Below are 19,286 nucleotides of genomic sequence, written 5' to 3' on the forward strand. Positions count from 1 at the left end.
TTTGTATGCGAGGCCTACTTTTGGGGATAGGAGTGGCATCATATATAAAGTGACTGTCGTTTACACCAGCTCAAGGTGTATAAACACAAATAGTATTAAACCTGAATAAATATACATGAACTATGAACTGAAAAATGGTAAATAGTGGAAAACCCATCTTTATTATTAGCCTTATTTTTATGTTTTATTCATGTTAATTAAAAAGAAAAAGAAAAAAATAAAGGTTTAAAATGCTAAATACATATAGGTTACAAATCAACTTAAAGATGTGTGGCACGAATGTATAAAAAAAATCTCCAGTATCGTCCTTCCGGTCTTCAGGGGCGTGTCCGTGGCCCCGCCCAGTTGCGCGTTCCCGAGAATTTCCGTTTTCTCTTCTTGAAATGTGAAGTGGGTGCATGTCTGCGCATAGCTTTGCCTTGTCATTATTCAGAAAGAAACGCGTGGTCAGCGGCTCTACAGACAGCTCCACTGCAACGGAACTGGTAAGCATTTTTAGCAAACAAAAGCCCTTCATACAGAAGGCTACATCTTGCCTATACATTTTTTAAATATTTTTTTGCACAGCAGCCTAAGCTAAGTTGCTCCATAACATATAGTGATTGAAAAAAATCGACATAAAAGCATCAAACATCTTCAGACGTGGCGCTGTAGCTAGTTAGGTTGTAGCCAAATGTGCTGGCTGCCAGGCTAAATTGTTTTTGTCTGGCGTGCTAGCGTTAGGTGGACGCCACTCCCCGCCTGGCCGCATTGTGCTAGTTAACTAAATGTAATGTTTGAGGGCTATTGACTTTCTCTGTTTAAAACTACGTTTTAGCACACTTGGACGCAGTCTTTGACACTTATTATCCTCATTCGGGTAATTTATTTTGTCCAAACTTCCCATAAACACAAAAATAAGAATTCTCTCACTCACTGCGTCATTTACTGCTACTTTACCCTGCTCGTATATAGAATGAGATAAAGTTAAAAACATCTGAAAGTGTATATTCCCAATTTGCATCGGTTTAGTTTCGGTGATATTTATGGTACGGTTTGTTTGTCTTTGTTGCTACATTGGGTTGCGAGAGCTTCCCCCTTCTTGTCTCATGACCCGATATGGTTTTCACACATCTGTTTTGTCCAGCCTTTAGTAACACATTTTATACTGATATTTAAAATGACTTGCCACACGGTGGAGAATGTAATACTATGGAGTAATCACTTTACCGCGATGCCACGTTTTCTTGACCACCCTTTGTCTATGTACAGTATGTCTACTGGCAAGGATGGGCGAAGTTAATTTGGCAAAACAAGGTTTTAAACACAGCGTTTTGCTTTCATACATGCTTATGTTTCTGTATCGCTGGTATACTGCCGTTTGTGTTCTTAACAAATGGAAATTTAAATTAGGAAGAGCTGTAGTGCCGAAATGTTGCCACCACCCCTACTGTGTGCACAGGAGTAGGCTACAACACTACTACTGGTCAGTCACAAATGGACAATATAGCCAAGGTTGTTGCAGACTCATTGGATCGGATCGCCTCAGATTATATATTATATGGTATCCATATCCTGCACTTCCAAAATGTGTAATGTATAAAAAAGATCCACCCCTTACATCTCCACTCTTTCTAAAACCAGTGTTATTGAGTAACTTCCTGTTTTGAGAAGTAATTACAACAGTCCTTTATAAAACTTGATTTTTGGCCTCTAGAAGGGCATGTGGCATGCAGAAGTGATAGTATTTATGAGTATAATCACACATATTATGTAAAAATAAAACTGTGCATCAGACTATTTTAAATAGTGTTGGTCAAAGAACCTTTTATTTTTTTTATCAAAAGTAACTTACATCATTCACATTTAACGTAGACACATGTAATTGTATTTAAACATTCAGTCGTCTGTTGGTCTAAATAGCCACTTTGTCTCTTTCTTTCATTTATGTGTTTAAGGTACATGGTGTGTAAAGTCAGACTTTTAGCCAGACATGGACACTGAAAAGAGTGGTGAGGTTTCAGATGCGTCAGAAACTCCACAGCAAGAGGAGACTGAAATGGAAAAAGAGTTTGTGTCAAAATTGGAGACACCAGAGGAATTCCCTGAGCCTGAGAAGCCACCAGCTGCTGATGAAGAGACCGGGCAGCTGCCACTGAATGGTCACGATACACAAGTTGTGAAAGAAACAGAAGAGTTGATTGTGACAGAAAATGTTATGCTGTCTGAGCAACAAACAGAAATGAAGATTGACGACGGCTTGCCCAAAGAAATATCTGAAATGGAGGCAGTGCCTGCGGTGGAACCAACAGAACCAGATGAGTCATCTAAAAAGATCTCTGACCCAGTTGCAGCTTTAGACACAGAACCAGAAAACGCCCAGCCTAAACAGCAGCCTGCGCCAAAGAATGACCCAGAACCTTTGCCTGTGCAAACACCTCTGGCCGAGAGTGCCCCTGAACCAAAGCCAGAGAAGTTGGCAGAATCAGGTTCAGAAGCTGAACTAGAAGAGCAAACAATACCTAAACCAACTCTACTGCAGCAGGCAGTAGATACACATTCACCCAGCCAAGAGGAAAAAGTGTCACAACAAGGGAAAACTGAGACAGAATTGCAGACTGCAATGGAAACGGGGTCAGAAGAAGTTTCCAAAAAAGTGGCAGAAGATGTAGCTGTTAAGCCAATTAGGGAGGTGGAAGAAGAAAAGCCAACAGAAGCTGTGACTACAAACGAGGAGGCATCAGCTGAAATTGAAAGTGTGAAACCTGCAGAAGACAAGAAGGAAGTTGAACCAGAAAAATCAGTTGACTCTGATACCCTGAAGGGAGCTGGAGCAGCATCAGCAGCAGAAGGTGTAAAATCTGAGAAGAATAATGCTGAACTTCAAAAGGAAGAGGAAACGGTCCCTGCTCCTAGCTCCCTCTCCTTTGCTCTCCTGGAACAAGAGCAGACCAGAGGCGCCCTGCAAACCTCTCGTACGCTTGTTGTGCTCAGGGGCCTTCCAGGAAGTGGTAAAAGCTACTTGGCACGTGTCATAGCTGATGCCTACAAAGACAACTGCTCTGTTGTCTGTGCCGATGACCATGGGGTAAAGCCAGAGAATCCAGAATCATCAGTGGAAGGCTACAAGGCTCTGGATGAGGCTGTGGTGGCCTGCTGCAGTGCAGGAGCCACTTCCTCTATACTGATGGTGGTGGATGACACCAACCACATCCAGGATCGACTGGCCCGTCTGTGGGAGATTGCCGAGCAGCACAACCTTGTCGCGGTCTTTTTGGAGCCATGTACCGAATGGCGCAGAGATCCAGCACAGCTGACCAAGAAGACCAGCCGTGACCTGGAGGAAGCCCAACTGGAAGCCATGAGAGGTCAACTCGAGGAAATGTCCCTTCCTCTTTACTTTGGCTGGTTCCTTCTTTCCTCCATCCAGGACAAGGTAAGGTGCACGGCAATGGACTTCCTTAAAACGCTGGACACCTTGGAGGCCTTCAAGAAACACTTGATTGACTGTGAGTGTATTTAAAGTTATGTTCATTATTACAGGTATTACACATAAAGTCTTAAGCAGATTAATGTCAAAGCGTTGGCATTTTTAGGATGTAACTGATCTTGCCTTGTATTTTCAGTCACTGGGAAAGCCGAGAAGGAGGTGGATTTGGAGGAGCATTTTGAAGCCAAAGGAACTCTCCATTGTACAACAAAATTCTGTGACTATGGAAAAGCAGAGGGTGCCAAAGAGTATGCAGAGAAACCAGTAAGAAACCGGTCATTAAATTGTGTGGTTGTAAACAAATTTGAAGTAAGTAATCGAATAAAAATAGTCTAATCTATCATGTTATGTAGGCATGTTAAGTTATTACTATTCATTTTATTTCATGTATTGTTGAGTGAACGTTTCAAAGAGCAACATCCTAGCGTAGTAATATTTGACAATATTAAAGTAAATCGTGTGATATTTCCTTTTATCATTTCCACTCTCCAGGCTGTTAAAAATTTCTATGGTTCTGCATTCGAGCTGTCACTGAGTGCTCTCTTTGTGACTCCTCGCACTGTTGGTGCCAGAGTGTCCCTCACAGAGGAGCAGCTTTTGCTGTGGCCAGCTGATGCCGAAGAGGAGGCAGGGTCTCCCTCCATGCCTCTGGGAAGCCGCGCCCATGTTACTCTAGGATGTGCCGAGGGTGTTGAGCCAGTTGAAACAGGTCTGGATCTGCTCCAAATCCTGGCACTGCAGCAGGAAGGCCATCAGGGGGAGCTCATCGAGGAGATGGAGCTTGGCTCGCTGACCTATTACGGAGAAGGAAGGTGGCTGCTCAGTCTCAGAGAGCCTATCTGCTCCCCAGCCTGCTTCTCCAGCTTCTATGGGCGCAAGGAGCTTGATCCGGCCAAAAAAGAACCCGAGAAGAAAAAGAAGCAAAAGTGCACCATATTGTAAATGGTAAACATGGGGATGTTAGGCCGGGATGACTGGTGAATTAAAACAAAGGCTTACTCTGTGCAAGGTTTGTGCAGTGTTTAGGGTTTCAGTTATAGCCACCCTCAATCCACAAGCTGTGTGCCTTTTTACTGTTGATTTGCACCCCAACCCAAGATGCCTTCAATCCGGTTAGGCTTGTTGTCAACGTTGTTCTATCTTTCACATATCTGTGCCAGAGTTGCAGAACCTGGCTATTTGCTGAGGTGTTGGTTGCAGCTTTAGACTATGGTAGTATAGCCTCCTTCCACATTTCAACAGTAATCTAAAACTTAGATTTTCTCTTCTATATATGTCTGTGTCTCTCAGTATTCAGATGTGAAAAAAATAGGTACTTGTCATTGCATGCATCACAGGTTAACGGTATCAGCATAGTAACACATTTCTGCCCTGCTAAAAGTACCTCTGTTTTTCTTTTGCTTAGTTGTAAGTGAAAATGATTAGCTTTCATTTCAGTGGGCAATGCCTAGGAAGTAACTGTTACAATAGCATATGGGCCAAAGTTATCTATTTGATTAAGTGTATTAGAATCATTGTCATTTATAGAGGTCCTTCCTTGTGAAATCTTTGCACTGTGCCTAGTTTGAAAGGGAGAATGCTGATGAATTTGACATTTTGTTTCAGCAGCTTGCACTTAGTACTTATCTAATGCTGTGAATCCAAGTTCATGTTTTGCAACTTTTCTACTGCGCAAGACTGCACCCTTGATCCATTTTTATTCTCTTGAACACCACTTCATGTATTGTAACTGTAATCTTTGAAGGACAATTCCTACTTTGTGTAGCTCTTATGAATCACTATTTTTGCACTTGTTTTGTACACTTAATAAAAAGAACATGCTTTGCTCCAGTAATGCAACTGTCTTTGTGTTTAGTTTCAGCTAATGCAGTTTGGTGACTAGCATACAGCTTGGTAACGGCAACAGTTTAGCTGCACATGTTAATTTTCTCAAAGCATGGAGTTGTAGTTGACCATATAAACCAGCAGAGGGTACTCAGGGTACCTTTGCGTGGTTTTTCTCAAGACTTTTGTAGTAAGATTCTTTTTAATTCATTCGATCTGGCCTCTTGTTCATTGTGTCAGAATTGGCTTCAACAGGGATAACTCCTCAGGACTACTCAAATACTGCATTTTGAAACATTGGACCACAGACTTGATTGCTCCATTTGTCTGATCAGCCCACAGTTTGCCCTTGCTTGATCTGAAAGTAAAAATACAAAATGCATCAGACTGTATAGTTGCCAAAAAATAACTGCTGATGGAGCACGTGCTGAGCTGTAATATCCACACTCAATTTCTGACTCATCACACACCCCTAATTATTTAATACAGTTGGCATCCACATATTCTATTATACTGCATGTGTGCTTTATGTTATGGTTATCATACTTGCTACTTTACATTTACATCTTATCAAATTCCAACAATCGACAACAAATACTGCTCCTGCGGTCTGAAAAGACACAAAAGGTTAAACATTGCATACTACAGTTCACATAAAAACTATTGGGAGAAGGACATGGAAGTCAATTTCAGAAATTGAAAAAAAAGTATTACCATTAAATATTAACTACTAAAAAGGAAAAGTACTCATGTGTTAGGGATTAATAGTCCTTTTTTAATTTAGGCTACACCCACAGCCCCGTCAGATGAACCCACGTACCCCTTGATCAGTCCCCAATGTGTCCGAATGTAAAACACTAATTCATTATTCAAAAACGGATATTGTTACTTTTTCACACAATTGAACTGTCAATATTTTAATTGGTTTGGCCAGAAATCATACCACAGTACCACTACTACTTGGAAGAAAGCTTCAACCATATCCATTACTTTTAGCTTGCTCTTTAAACTGTTTAGTCTGTACTTTTATCTAGCCCTTTCAGCTCCTTAAGCAATATTTTAGCTGTTTATTTCTATGATGTATTCATTCTTTTTAACTACTTGTTAGGTGTTAAAGCTGATTTTTTTTTTTTTTTTTTTTTTTTTTTTCAAATCATGATCTCTATTTTTCTTTTAAATTATTTGAGCTGCTCCACAATCTTTCTAAATACCCCCTGGCTGCAGCAGAAGTGTCGCCTGAGGCACAAGTAGGCCTAGCCCTGTTTAGGAATTACAGAACTAACTGGTAGTGTTCCAAATTTGACTGAAAAAAAGACAAGTGTGTTTACTCTCCACATAAACTAACTATAACTGGTATTGATTTAAGCCAGTTTTAGGTTAAGGACATGTACAAGACCATGAAGTGGTGCTCTATATTCACATCAAAGTGCAGGTTGGTCCGTACTCGGCTGTCACTGAGTGCTCAGTCATATTGCGTGCAATATGAAGTGATTTCCTCATTGGCTGCTATGTAGATAAAGAACAATATCAGCCAATCAACATCCGACCGTGTGTGTAATCAAACATGAAGTATGTGCTTTTGATCAAACATAATTGCAACATTGGTGAAAATATATTTATATATGAATATACATACATATATATACATAATTGCACCAATGTACAATCTTTCATTCCCGTCTTCTTATTTGCCATTTGGCTCTTTTCGTGTGCTTCCTACCTCATAATTGCCATATTCCCCAGTGTCCCTGAAGGCAGCAATAGAGCATGGTGTGGAATGAACCAATCGGAAGCAAGGAAACATCAGCCAAGCCTATCGGCAGTTGGGCTACGAAGACAAAACTCCCAGGAAGCTCTCCGGCACGTCTGGTATCCACAGTCTGTAAGAGGGAAGCAACATTGCCGAGAAAATTCACACATACTACCGCAAAATACTTCTAGAACGGCCAAAAGAAGAAGAAAAAGGTAAACCACTTATTGTTTTTAAAATGAGCAAATATTTTACTGTGTCCCCTAACTCTCCCTGTCTCTTTTCTCTCTCTCTCACAAAAAAGTCGAACTGCTAAACGATAGTGAACTAATGTCAACGTTACACCTGCTCTCCTGCTACATCATGATGATGAAGGTTAATAGAATAATGTAATATAATATGATATACTATAATAAGAAAGAGTTCTTGGAATGGTGATGTGGATTAGCAAACAAGTGATAGCTGTCTAACCGGTTTGTAAATGAATGAGCAGTTATAACTGAAACCTGTCTCTCTAACCCTAACCCTTTGTAAAGTCCTGACGGGGTTTGTGTTGTAACTTTCGTCATTTTTTACCTCCCTGACCATCCATCACCCCATCATTTTTTAGATATAATGGTGCGTCATCATCAGTTATCTGTTATTGCTGATGTGAATCAGTGGTAACACCTCTGACAGGTCAGCTGTACGGAGAAGGAGGATGATATATGGACCCTGAGCTTTGGATCATGTTGGAACCGGCGCTGTGGTGACTCAGGGACGATGATCAGTGTAAAAGGTCCATGACAGTCCCATTAATCCATTTCAGAAATTGCTGCCAGGGCAGCAGTGCTGAGGAGGGTGTCCTATTTGAGCCAACATCAGGGCTTTCAGCTTCATGAACCACGTAGAAAACGTAGAGTTTGCTTTGATTTAGGAGAGATGGTATTTAGTATCAAATACAAATGTTATAATGGCAATGCAGTAAGTTTAAATTTGCCAGTACATTCAAACCTAAACACTTCGGATCAGGTCGGAAGCTGCATTTCTGCAGGATGTACACTATGTCAGTATGTATGTATAGTATCTTGCTGATACTAGACCACAATGAGTCGCCAGATTTTAGGATGGAGTTTAATTTGAAAGTGTAAAAAAGAGAAGACAAACATCAGTGAAAGGTTCAGTGAAGTAGCATTCTTACCGGCTGCACCATATGCAAGTGATTTAGTTCTAAGTTACAACATCCAGTTTTTCTTGATCTTGGTCAATCTCCAATAAATTATTCCGTGTTGCATCTGTGTGTGCTCTATGTGTCTCCTCTAGGAAGAGAAAGGAGCCTCTGTTCTGTATATAGATAGTATAAAGATTTATTCACATTTGGTTTTATGTGATTATTTATATGAAAGTTCTTGTAGGTGGAATTAACCCTTTACATGGCTTTGTTCTTACACTAATAGCAGCTGTATTGGTGCGTCGTCGTTGGGAGAAATGATTGAATTTTTTTTTTTTAATTCATTCATTCGTTCATCTCTGATGTTCTGTTGGACATGACCTAATGAGTGACGCTTGTAGCCAAAGTGTAAAGGTCACAACTCCTCCCTTTTGCAATAAAATGTATGGATGATAATACATGGTATTTTTTTATTGAATTTCTTGCCTTACTTCCGGCATATTCTTACATTCACGTGTTCACGAATTCATGCACTGCAAAAACGATGGCTTGTCTGTGCTTGCATATCTAATTGTTCACATCAGACCGTCAACCTGTCACTTCTGTAGATTATTTACAGTTGTAGACTGGTGGTGAGAGTCCAGTTACTACACTCTGCACACGCTTATGTTGGATTTAGCTTCACTTTCTGTGTCTGGCTGGGTTCAACAAACTAAAAAAATCTGACTGCAAAAAGACAGAAGGTCTGAATGTGCAGATCATATGTAATCTAATTTTATTGCAGTCTCTCTTAATTCTGTGAAGTTCAACTGCATCATGCCCGGCAGTTTGTTGACAATATAAATTAGAGTGCTGTCTTTCACCTGGCCACCAGACCATTTCTTGACTGTTCTAACAGCAGAGGATGTCAAACCTAGTGTTGTATGTTTTCTTTATTCATTAACATCTTGCATGAATTCAGAAAGCAGTAAAAACCTTTCAACTCGTGTGCTCATTCCATATCTCTACCCAATGTCTATGCCTGCTTTTCTGTATTCCTCCATCTCACTGCTCATCTGTGTATCCCCCAATCCATCTCTCTCTGTCTGTCTACCCCTCCTTTTAGGCCAAGTCTAACCTAAGCAGTCATGTCAGCCAAAGCCATCTCCGAGCAGACGGGAAAGGAGTTCCTCTACAAGCACATCTGCACATCGGCAGCTGTTCAGAACAAATTCCGCTATGCCAACGTTACTGCCGAGACCGACTTTGAGCGACTGGCGCAAGATCACCCGTGGCTGCTCACACAGGTAGAGCTGAAGAATAGAATGCCTTTATTGTCATTATACACAAGTGCAGGAACTGTGCAATGAGATAGAAGCAACCCCTGTACAGTGTACCCAGTCATGACAAAATTAGATTTTAAGAGAATAAAATGTTAAGCTAGGGACCGATTTCTTGCACAAATAGTTCTCCAGGTGCAGGGCAGTCGCATTGCCCTGCTTTCAGGTCAACTTTCACTGTTATTCATAGCGAAGCACTAGCAGATAGACGGGCTGTGATAGAAGTTAATTGAATAACTTCGTGACTCATCTTGAAGCAGAAGATGACATTCTCCCCCTGTGTCTCCCTCCTGGCTGAATGTTTTTATACGGGAGGAACTAGGTGGGTAGCTACAAGATATGGGCTGCGGTAGAATTGATCAGGAAATTGCATTAACTTCCACCCTCTGCCCTGTCTTTCTTTGCTCCCTGGCAAGCACCCAGATACTAATGGATCCACTGTCATAAATCATTCTCTTTATCTGCCTTGCAAGAGAGAAAACAGACTCAGTCAGTGGGGGTTGCATGTAATTTTGTATTTGCATCAGATGGGAGAGATTTGCTGATGAACCCAGATATCTCTGAATGATCACTAACCATATCAGTAAATATCTGCTGTCACATGTTGGGAAAACAAAATGAACAAATTTAAGTTGTTTGTGTCATGGCAATTTTTTCAAATGCAATTATCAAACACATTTCTGTGCTGGAGTCCTTTTTTTTTAATCTACCTTCTTATTTCTTTTTAAATTGCTGAATCAGTTGCAGCATACATTTTCAACAACAACAAAAAACACAGTAAAACATGCCCATCACACAATTTCCTAAAACCAAAGTTGCCAAGTTCAAATTGCTTGTTTTGTCGGGACAAGTGTCCAAAACAATAGGTTGACTATAATGGAAAACTAGCAAACAAATAAGATGAGTGCACCTGATGAGTTGTGGGTATTTTTGAATTGAACAATTCATCTTCAATCAAAATTGTTACAATAAATAATAAAGTTTTGTAATCTGGATCGTTTCATCTGTAGTTGACTCGAAAAAAAACAGTGAACGGCCTATGTGAAATGTCATTAACATATTTTTACATTTAAAAAAAATGGTTTGATTTAATTACCATTTTACTTTCAACTAATACATATTCTTTAGAAATCATCTCTATAAACACCTTTTGGATTTTTCCAGATTTACTCCCTTGGAATATATTCAGAGCACAGATCTGCAATCTCACTGAAACACATCACCCAGAATGCACTGTAGACTCTCTGCACAGCTTTTAAAAATGAAAATATCTGTTAAAGGCCTCATCTTACGCTCATTTCCTTGTTCCTAATTGTATTTAGAGGTGATATCAGAAGAAGTTTATGTGGTTTAATTTTCAAAAAACACCATTTATTTGTTACACTGCACATTCCTGCAGCTCCTCTTTTCACCCGGTGTGTTGAGCTCTCTGTTTAAGCTACGTCAGTGAACGTGTGTTACAAAGTGATGCACGTTCACTGATGTAGCTTAAACGTCACGGAAGTAAAGGCTGGACTACAATAGAGCAGTTTGTGAACAGTGTTTTCTGTTGGAGATGGTAACTCCCTTTGGGGTGGACTTTGTTTTTGTTTTTTCTGAAAAAGGGATAAAAGGGATACAACCAAAAAGCATAATAAGGCTAAATGTAGGTACCTTATGGTCTTGCTAAAATGTACCTTTACGTATCTTCCTCCTCCAGAGGCTGGTGGTGAAGCCGGACCAGCTGATCAAGAGACGAGGGAAGCTGGGCCTGGTCGGCGTCAACCTGGACCTGAAGGGCGTCCGAGAGTGGCTGAAGTCCCGCTTCATGAAAGAGACGACAGTACGTCATCCACCCTCTCTGCTGTTTCTCAGCTGATTGCCTTCCCCCATCCCCTTTATACCCCTTCAATCAATAACATCCCAGAGCTTTATTCAGACCTTCCTTCTATTGCCCTTTCCTTCATCCTCCTTCCCTGTTCTGCACTGATAATATTTGGTTTGGTTTGCCTGATGTGTATTTCCCTGAACAGCTGCCCATTTGCTGGGTGGTTTAGAATCAGTCCGCTGGTACTAAATCAGTCCAGTCAGCTGAAGCGCTAGTGGATATACACTCAGTCCATGTATCCAGTCAGCATAACCACAATACATAGATACATCACTGTGCCACTGAGATGTTGCTTTGCCTCATAAACCAAGAAGCAAGTTACGGAGAGACTAGGATGGTTCATAAAGCATTGAGTGTCAGTGTTTGTTGTAGCACTGAGAATGTGTAGACATATCTCTTCACAGCTGCTGCTACTGGTGGCATTATATAGGAATACATAATGTTACTGTGGGCAGTGTTTCAGCTTGTATGCTATCTAGAATGGAGTTAAAGTAATTACGCAGATAAATTACCATCAGAGGCACAGTATTTTGTGGACAAACACAAAACACACTATTTTTTGTTATATCTCTGGTGCCTTGAAATGTGTGAGGTGAGAAAGCCGTATTCTAGCATGTATGCACTTGCATAGAAGTGTCTTATCTGACTGCCTATTACTGCTAGACTACTTCTTATTTTGTTCAGCTGGCCTCTGAGCTTATCTTAGAGAAATCATCACAGTAGTTCTGTTTAGAGAAACAAGTCCTGCAGCTGTGAAAAAACGTCAGCCACTTACTCTTTACATTTCCTTTTCACCTCCTTTCGTCCATGTGTTATTCACAAGTTTCTAAATTTTATTCTATGCCGCAGTTGCCTACAATGCTTCACTTTATTAAATGAGTAGTTCATATTTTGTATAATTATGTTACCATAAGTCATTCATACACAAATTGCATTCACAATTGCCTATCTTTGAATGGCTTTCTTTTTCCTCTTTGTGGCAGGAATGGAGGTGTCGGTTCATCTATCTAAATTGGCTTGAGCCCCTTGTGGGTTTTTCAATCAGATAGGCTTTCTTTTTCTGTTTTTCACCTGTCACCATTGTCTTTTTTTTATTTCCACACTTCAAAATGGCAACTCCCTCTCCGTTCTTTTTATTATTGTGTTCTGTTCTCTCTGGCTGGCTGCTCTCAGCTGGTCCCTGGTTACTTTATGCCTTATGGCCTTTAACAGAGAATGGATGACAGCCTCACCAAATGAGCTATGGCTGTGTTGGCGGGGCTTGGCAGAGAGTAAAACATGACATTTTCTTTCTCCTACTTTCTCAACCTGTCTCATTTTCTTTTGAACAGTATTTGACTTACATATTTAATCATTTGGATTTAATATACCTTTTGTCCCCTTCTCCCACCAGTCCATGAAAGAATGTCTGAAAATAGGTGTTGGGACTGATACATTAATATGGAAACGCCCACAATCTATAGACCCGTGGGATCCTGTAATGTCTTTTTTTTTTTTTAACCCATGAGAGTTAATGCTAACACAATGTCTACTTAGCATTTCATTTCTTAAGGCAATCATTTTGTTTACCCTCAGGTGGGAAAAGCCAAGGGAGTTCTCAAGAATTTCCTCATCGAGCCATTTGTCGCCCATAAACAGGTAAAGCATTCGTTACATATCTATCGTCTCATCATGCCTTATTTGTATGTCACCACCACTACTACAAGGAGACTCTAGAAGCAGTGATGATGCAAAATGTATTGTAAAGAAACCTTTTAACTGACGTCCATGTGATTTTAACGGCCCATTGTTCAGGAAGAGGAGTTCTACGTTTGCATTTACGCCACCCGCGAGGGCGACTATCTGCTGTTTCACCATGAGGGAGGGGTGGATGTGGGAGATGTGGATGCCAAGGCGAAAAAGCTGCTAATTGGGGTGGATGAAAAGATCAGTGAAGACTCTGTGAAGAAAGAGCTGTTGACTCACGTCCCTAAAGACAAGAAAGGGTGAGTTAGATGGAGAAAAAAGTAATTGTAGTGCATGTAAAACTTAAACTTTGTGTTAATGATAGAGAGTAAAAAATACTGTGAGTGGACACAGTATTGACAATATAATACATGTAGAATTGAATGCAATTGGATCGATTACAGCTTATAGTGGGTCTGTGTTTGTCATGTATTTATTCAACACTGGCAACATTGCTAAGGTGGAGATCGGCCGCTTTAGAAAATAAAAATAATAGTCTAAAACATCAAAATCAGGCGCTAGAGTTACACCAAGGGCTCTGTGATAATGTTTCCAATTAAAATTACATTTCATGAGCTTAATATTTAATATAATTATTTTCTTTGTCATATGATTGATAGCACCTGGTGCATATTTAGCTTTTTTTAGAATGTTGCTACCCATGCAGGAATCATGTTATAGCATCTCAGTGTATGTTCATATACCCCAAATTAGCTGTTAATTGTTGAAGTTCACACGTGCTAGCGTTTAGATGAGAATGCATGATTTCCGTGTCGAACTGATTATCAAATGACAAATAAAAGGTATTTTATTTTGAAGCAGTAACTCTGTGCTCTCAAAACAATTAGCACCCTTCAAGTTTTTTAGATACGCTTCACTACCATTGAATTTGGGTAGCTAGCCTACTGGTATTAAAAAAAAAAAAAGAAGAGAAAAAAAAAAGATTGGAAAATAATGCCCAGAAAACAAGATGGCCACACAAATGAAATGAGATAAAGCACTTTGATATTGGCAGTAAATGTGGGGGGAGCAGGTGGAGATGAGCGGAGGATTTCCATTAGGCGAATGACAAACTCTCCTCTGCTTCGCCTTGCTTCGTACAGCCTCCACCCCCACCCTTTCAAACCACAGCCACATTCAGAGCACGTCCGTTTATTTTGATGGGTGCGATACATCTCTCCAGCAGACTTCTGGAGATGGCAGATTCTGGCCAGTCGCACTGTCTTGGCTGACATTGAAGAAGCTGCCCCAGATATCACTCTGCCAACCCTAGCTCACCCCAGACACGGTTCTCCTCGCACTTTGGAATAACAACAAAAGTGGCACTTGGCCAGTTTTCCTGCCCTCCAATCAAAAGCAGACATGGGAAGCTGAGTCACGCAGGGATTTGGTCATAGTTTTCTCCCACAGGCCTGTCGAAGTCCCGACAACAAGCTGACATGGGTACAAAGGATCAGAGCTGCTGGCACACTTGACAGGCAGGAGAGCAAAATACTGCCTCCCCCCACCTCCCCCCATCTCCCCCAGCAACCCCCCTCTCCTCACTGCTCTGTTTGGACATGTTAAGGAAGAGGTAAATTAGATTGTTCCTTCTCTAATGCAGCTAATTTACAGGTGGACTGTCTCTGTTTCCTGTCCAGTTCAACCTTAACAATTTGTCAACGATATTGCCTGTAGTTGTCATGGTTTGAATTGTGTGGAAATTAGATGATATAAATATAAAGTAATTACTAATACATAATAATGTATGATGTCCATGCAATTTCTTTTTTTAAATCACTAGGCAGATGTTGTTTTCCATAGCCCAATATTAAAGTGCTCATTTTATACAAATTTTCTGGTTCATAATTGTATTTAGTAAGGCTGTAACGATACACCAAACCAATAATTCGGTTCATATCACAATTTGATATATTTTGAAGATATTTTTATGAAATAACATTTAAAAAACCTGTATAATCTGAACACCAAAAAACAATATTAACTATGCAAATTATTAACAACATAACTAAGTAAAATAAATAAATAGGTAAAGCTATAACACTTCTGTTTTCTTTACAATAAAATATTGTTGAAAAACAAACGGAACTAAACTCCATTGTGGAGATGATTCCAGCATGTTAAAAATACTTCTTCAATCAAGTTCTCTTACATTTACAAAGTCATTTAAATGGCTATTGTTTCACCGGTGTTGATGTTTTGTGCATTGTCGGACACACGCAGCCACTTTCCTAAAACCGCTTGGGGGACTGATATAAAACATTATTGCTTATATATATACCCATTGTACAGTTTGCTTTGGAGGTCTTTGCTATGCTGTGAATATTTAGCAAGTTAGAAAAGGATTAAATGGCCATTTGTGCATTCAGTTAACTATTAATGTGACAGTGATCCTTCACCTTAAGGGCCACATCTAAAATAATTATGTTCATAGTCAATCAACAAATTATTTTCGAGATTAGTCAATTGCTTTGTCCACAAAATATCAAACGTTGACAAAATGCATAACACTATTTCCCAGAGCTGATTTGTCTGAACAACAGCCCAAAACCTAAAGAGATTCAAAACACAAGAGACGCAGAATATTTTCCCATTTAAGAGGCCAATACCAACAAGTGCTTGGTACTTTTGCTTGAAAAGTCACTCAAATGAAAAGTGAATTATCAAAATAGTTACCAATTGATTTAGATAATGATCAAACTTATTTTAGCTTTAAGTTGAAAAAAAACTCAATTAAATTGTAACACGATTAGTTTTACATCGGCTGTCAATTCTGGTTCTGCAGCAACAGATCCAAAGATGTTTTTGATGTGTTTTTGTTGTCTCTCTGCAGGGCCCTGGCCAGCTTCATCGTTGGGCTCTTCAACCTGTATGAGGACCTGTTCTTCACATACCTGGAGATCAATCCACTTGGTAGGTTGTTTTTTGTTGACTTTTCTTAAATCCCTAGTACACTGTTTTAGGTCTGAACAAGCAATCATGATGGCATCCACATTTTATTGCAACGCAGATTCATAAATATGTTATGTTGTCCGATTATGAAATTGGAAAGGGGACATCAAAAGGAAATCGGAGATGAAAACATCAATGCATAATAAAACATAATCTTAAAACCAAGAGGCAGAAGTTTATTCTGCCCCATTTTTCACACGGAGGGAGGAAACCATTAAATAATTCATGCACTTCCTGTTTGATAGAGGCAGCGTGTATTTATAATGTAGTAATTGGGCACAAGTATGTGCCCTCTGGCAGCTGTTTTTGTTGATGTAGCAGGGCTGCTGAGACCGGCTGTCCCTGCTTTGATTTCACACAACCTCCCTTCCAATCCTCTCTTTCCGTCCACCTCCTGCAGGGACAGCAGGAAGGTTGTGGTCACCTGCGCCCAATGAATGGGCCTCTCAGGCTAATATAATGAAACTCAGTGGGTAGGTGCAAACCTTCTAGGAGTATAGATCACAATGCTTTTTTTCACCCTCTTCTCTCAGTGGTCACAAAAGATGGTGTTTACGTGCTGGACATGGCAGCCAAGATCGATGCCACAGCTGACTATATCTGCAAGGCCAAGTGGGGTGACGTGGAGTTCCCTCCACCCTTCGGCAGGGAGGCCTATCCAGAGGTGAGGGAGGAATTCCAATCTGTCAGCATTGTGTACCTCCAAAGAGGGAAATATGTTGATGTCATTTACTATACTGTAATGAGATGTGTAAAGTGCTTTATTAAAACAGATCTGAGTTTGTTTTTTGATTGTCTTTTAAAACCTCTGTGTCTACTATTGAAAAATGTGATCTAAATCACTTGCACAACAGAGCTCAATAATACGTATACAGGACTTTTTTTTCGTTTGGCTAATGTGCGTTGGAGCTGGTTTGAGATGTACTGTCTGTGTACCAGACGGGCTGGTCTAATTGGCTGCTGTGAGTCTAGAGTGGAGATGAGGGACAGCGGGTGCCTTTGATTTGATTTTTTTTTTACACTCAGCCACCAGCTGTGGCCCTAACAGTCACAAAGAACCACTGATGCACATCACATCCACTCTCACTCTTAAACATTTCTTCCATATTTCCAACTAATAGCTCTTTAAAAATCATGGCAAGCACAGAAAATTAATTGTGGCCAAAGGGAGAGGTGCTTGAGCAAGTCCTGCTCTGATTTAAGGCCGCAATCTCACACAAACACACACACACACACACACACACACACACACAAACAAACACACGCCTGCTTCTGTAGCATTCATACAACCTGCCTCTCACCTCTTCATTGACTGTTTTCTTTAACCTTTGCAGGAGGCCTACATTGCCGACCTTGATGCCAAGAGTGGTGCCAGCCTCAAACTGACCCTGCTTAACCCCCGAGGCAGGATCTGGACCATGGTGGCAGGAGGAGGTGCCTCAGTGGTGTACAGGTACCCAGTCACAGAGCCAGATCAGGACTAGATCAATCAAAGCCTGAATAAATAAGATTCCATTAGCAATGGATCTTAAAATAATTAAGTGAGTTTAGCTTTAGGAGTGTATGCCAGTAATGCAGTAGTGAGACGGATGGTGCAGCAGCTCAGACTCTGCCTGTTCGGCTGTCTGCTAAATTGAATTCTTAGATGTTGACATTTTAGTGAGAGTCTGGAGGAATGATTGGTGTCTCCCTGGCTCTCTCGTCTGTCTGAGGTGTAAAGCGTGACATGTACATCAGCCATGACTAATTATTCCCTCAGGGCTCGCTGCAGTTGTTGTGTCTGTTTGCAGTGCAGTATTAATTCAGAGCAGATGAAAAAGTGCATTTAATGTTAAGTGCAAATTAAGCCACTGATTTTCTTAAAATATTGGTATAACTGTCCCAGCATAGAAGACACACCGCTGTTGTTATTGTTGCTTTTTTCCTCTCTGTGGGTGACTAATACAAAACTTTCCTAGTGACACAATCTGTGACCTGGGTGGTGTTAACGAGCTGGCCAATTATGGAGAGTATTCAGGAGCACCGAGCGAACAGCAGACTTATGACTATGCCAAGACTATTCTGTCTCTGATGACCAGAGAAAAGCACCCTGACGGTAGGAAAACCGCTCTGTCGAAACTTGCTTTGTGTGTTTTTTTAATATATACATATAAATTAGGTTTTTTATGACATTTTCCAGGAAAGGTTCTGATCATCGGGGGAAGCATTGCAAACTTCACAAATGTTGCAGCAACATTTAAGGTAATGTATCGCCCTGCCTTTTGTTTATGTAGTGGCCTTAATAGTTTACTTACTCAATATCAAGTTATTCACTGAACAGATCCTTGTCTTTGCTAGGGGATTGTTCGGGCCATCAGGGACTATCAGGTGCCACTGAAGGAGCATGAGGTCACCATATTTGTCCGTCGTGGAGGCCCCAACTACCAGGAAGGTCTCAGAGTGATGGGAGAAGTCGGTATGATGTACTTTACACTGATTTTATTTTAAATGCATTTTTATCTGCAACTGCTCATACACCACATTTAATTTGCTTCTGCCTACTCTCCTCAGGCAAGACAACTGGGATCCCCATCCATGTCTTTGGCACAGAAACTCACATGACTGCCATTGTTGGCATGGCACTGGGCCACCGGCCAATCCCCAACCAGCCTCCTGTTGCAGCCCACACGGCCAACTTCCTTCTCAACTCCAGCGGCAGCACATCGGTATGACACATACAGTGGTGTGAAAAAGTGTTTGCCCCCTTCTTCATTTCCTGTTCCTTTGCATGTTTGTCACACTTAAGTGTTTCGGAACATCAAACCAATTTAAACAATAGTCAAGGACAACACAAGTAAACACAAAATGCAATTTGTAAATGAAGGTGTTTATTATTAAAGGTGAAAAAAAATCCTAACCACCATGGCCCTGTGTGAAAAAGGGATTGCCCCCCTTGTTAAAACATACTATAACTGTGGTTGTCCACACCTGAGTTCAATTTCTCTAGCCACACCCAGGCCTGATTATTGCCACACCTGTTCACAATCAAGGCATCACTTAAATAGGAGCTGCTTGACACAGTAAGGTCCACCAGAAGATCCTTAAAAGCTACACATCATGCCGAGACCCAAAGAAATTCAGGAACAATTGAGAAAGAAAGTAATTGAGATTTGTCAGTCTGGAAAGGGTTATAAAGCCATTTCCAAAGCTTTGGGAATCCAGCGAACCACACTGAGAGCCATTATCCACAA

General features: G+C 40.6%; 2 protein-coding genes across 3 annotated transcripts in view; both read left to right on the forward strand.

The window, feature by feature from the left end:
- The first annotated feature begins 320 nt into the window (after positions 1–320).
- Positions 321–5,308, forward strand: cnp (2',3'-cyclic nucleotide 3' phosphodiesterase). 2 transcript variants are annotated; one of them, XM_034894792.1, is made up of 5 exons: positions 321–485; positions 1,938–2,126; positions 2,175–3,488; positions 3,606–3,733; positions 3,962–4,411. In XM_034894792.1, the coding sequence occupies exons 2-5, from the start codon at positions 1,973–1,975 to the stop codon at positions 4,409–4,411; spliced, it is 2,046 nt and encodes a 681-aa protein (XP_034750683.1). In that variant the 5' UTR covers positions 321–485; positions 1,938–1,972. The 2 variants fall into 2 exon arrangements, with proteins under 2 accessions (XP_034750683.1, XP_034750682.1); XM_034894791.1 differs by having other exon boundaries at positions 1,938–3,488; positions 3,962–5,308.
- A 1,779-nt stretch (positions 5,309–7,087) lies between these two features.
- Positions 7,088–19,286, forward strand: part of aclya (ATP citrate lyase a) — a 19,620-nt gene continuing 7,421 nt past the window's right edge. The window contains exons 1-12 of the mRNA XM_034894762.1: positions 7,088–7,258; positions 9,299–9,479; positions 11,212–11,334; positions 12,955–13,017; positions 13,174–13,364; positions 15,938–16,017; positions 16,590–16,720; positions 17,391–17,509; positions 18,015–18,151; positions 18,236–18,297; positions 18,394–18,511; positions 18,607–18,761. Coding sequence (XP_034750653.1) covers positions 9,321–9,479; positions 11,212–11,334; positions 12,955–13,017; positions 13,174–13,364; positions 15,938–16,017; positions 16,590–16,720; positions 17,391–17,509; positions 18,015–18,151; positions 18,236–18,297; positions 18,394–18,511; positions 18,607–18,761 — 1,338 coding nt within the window. The 5' untranslated portion in view covers positions 7,088–7,258; positions 9,299–9,320. The remainder of the gene's footprint in view (positions 7,259–9,298; positions 9,480–11,211; positions 11,335–12,954; positions 13,018–13,173; positions 13,365–15,937; positions 16,018–16,589; positions 16,721–17,390; positions 17,510–18,014; positions 18,152–18,235; positions 18,298–18,393; positions 18,512–18,606; positions 18,762–19,286) is intronic.

This window comes from Etheostoma cragini, chromosome 15, assembly GCF_013103735.1.
Source record: "Etheostoma cragini isolate CJK2018 chromosome 15, CSU_Ecrag_1.0, whole genome shotgun sequence".
Lineage (NCBI taxonomy): Eukaryota > Metazoa > Chordata > Actinopteri > Perciformes > Percidae > Etheostoma > Etheostoma cragini.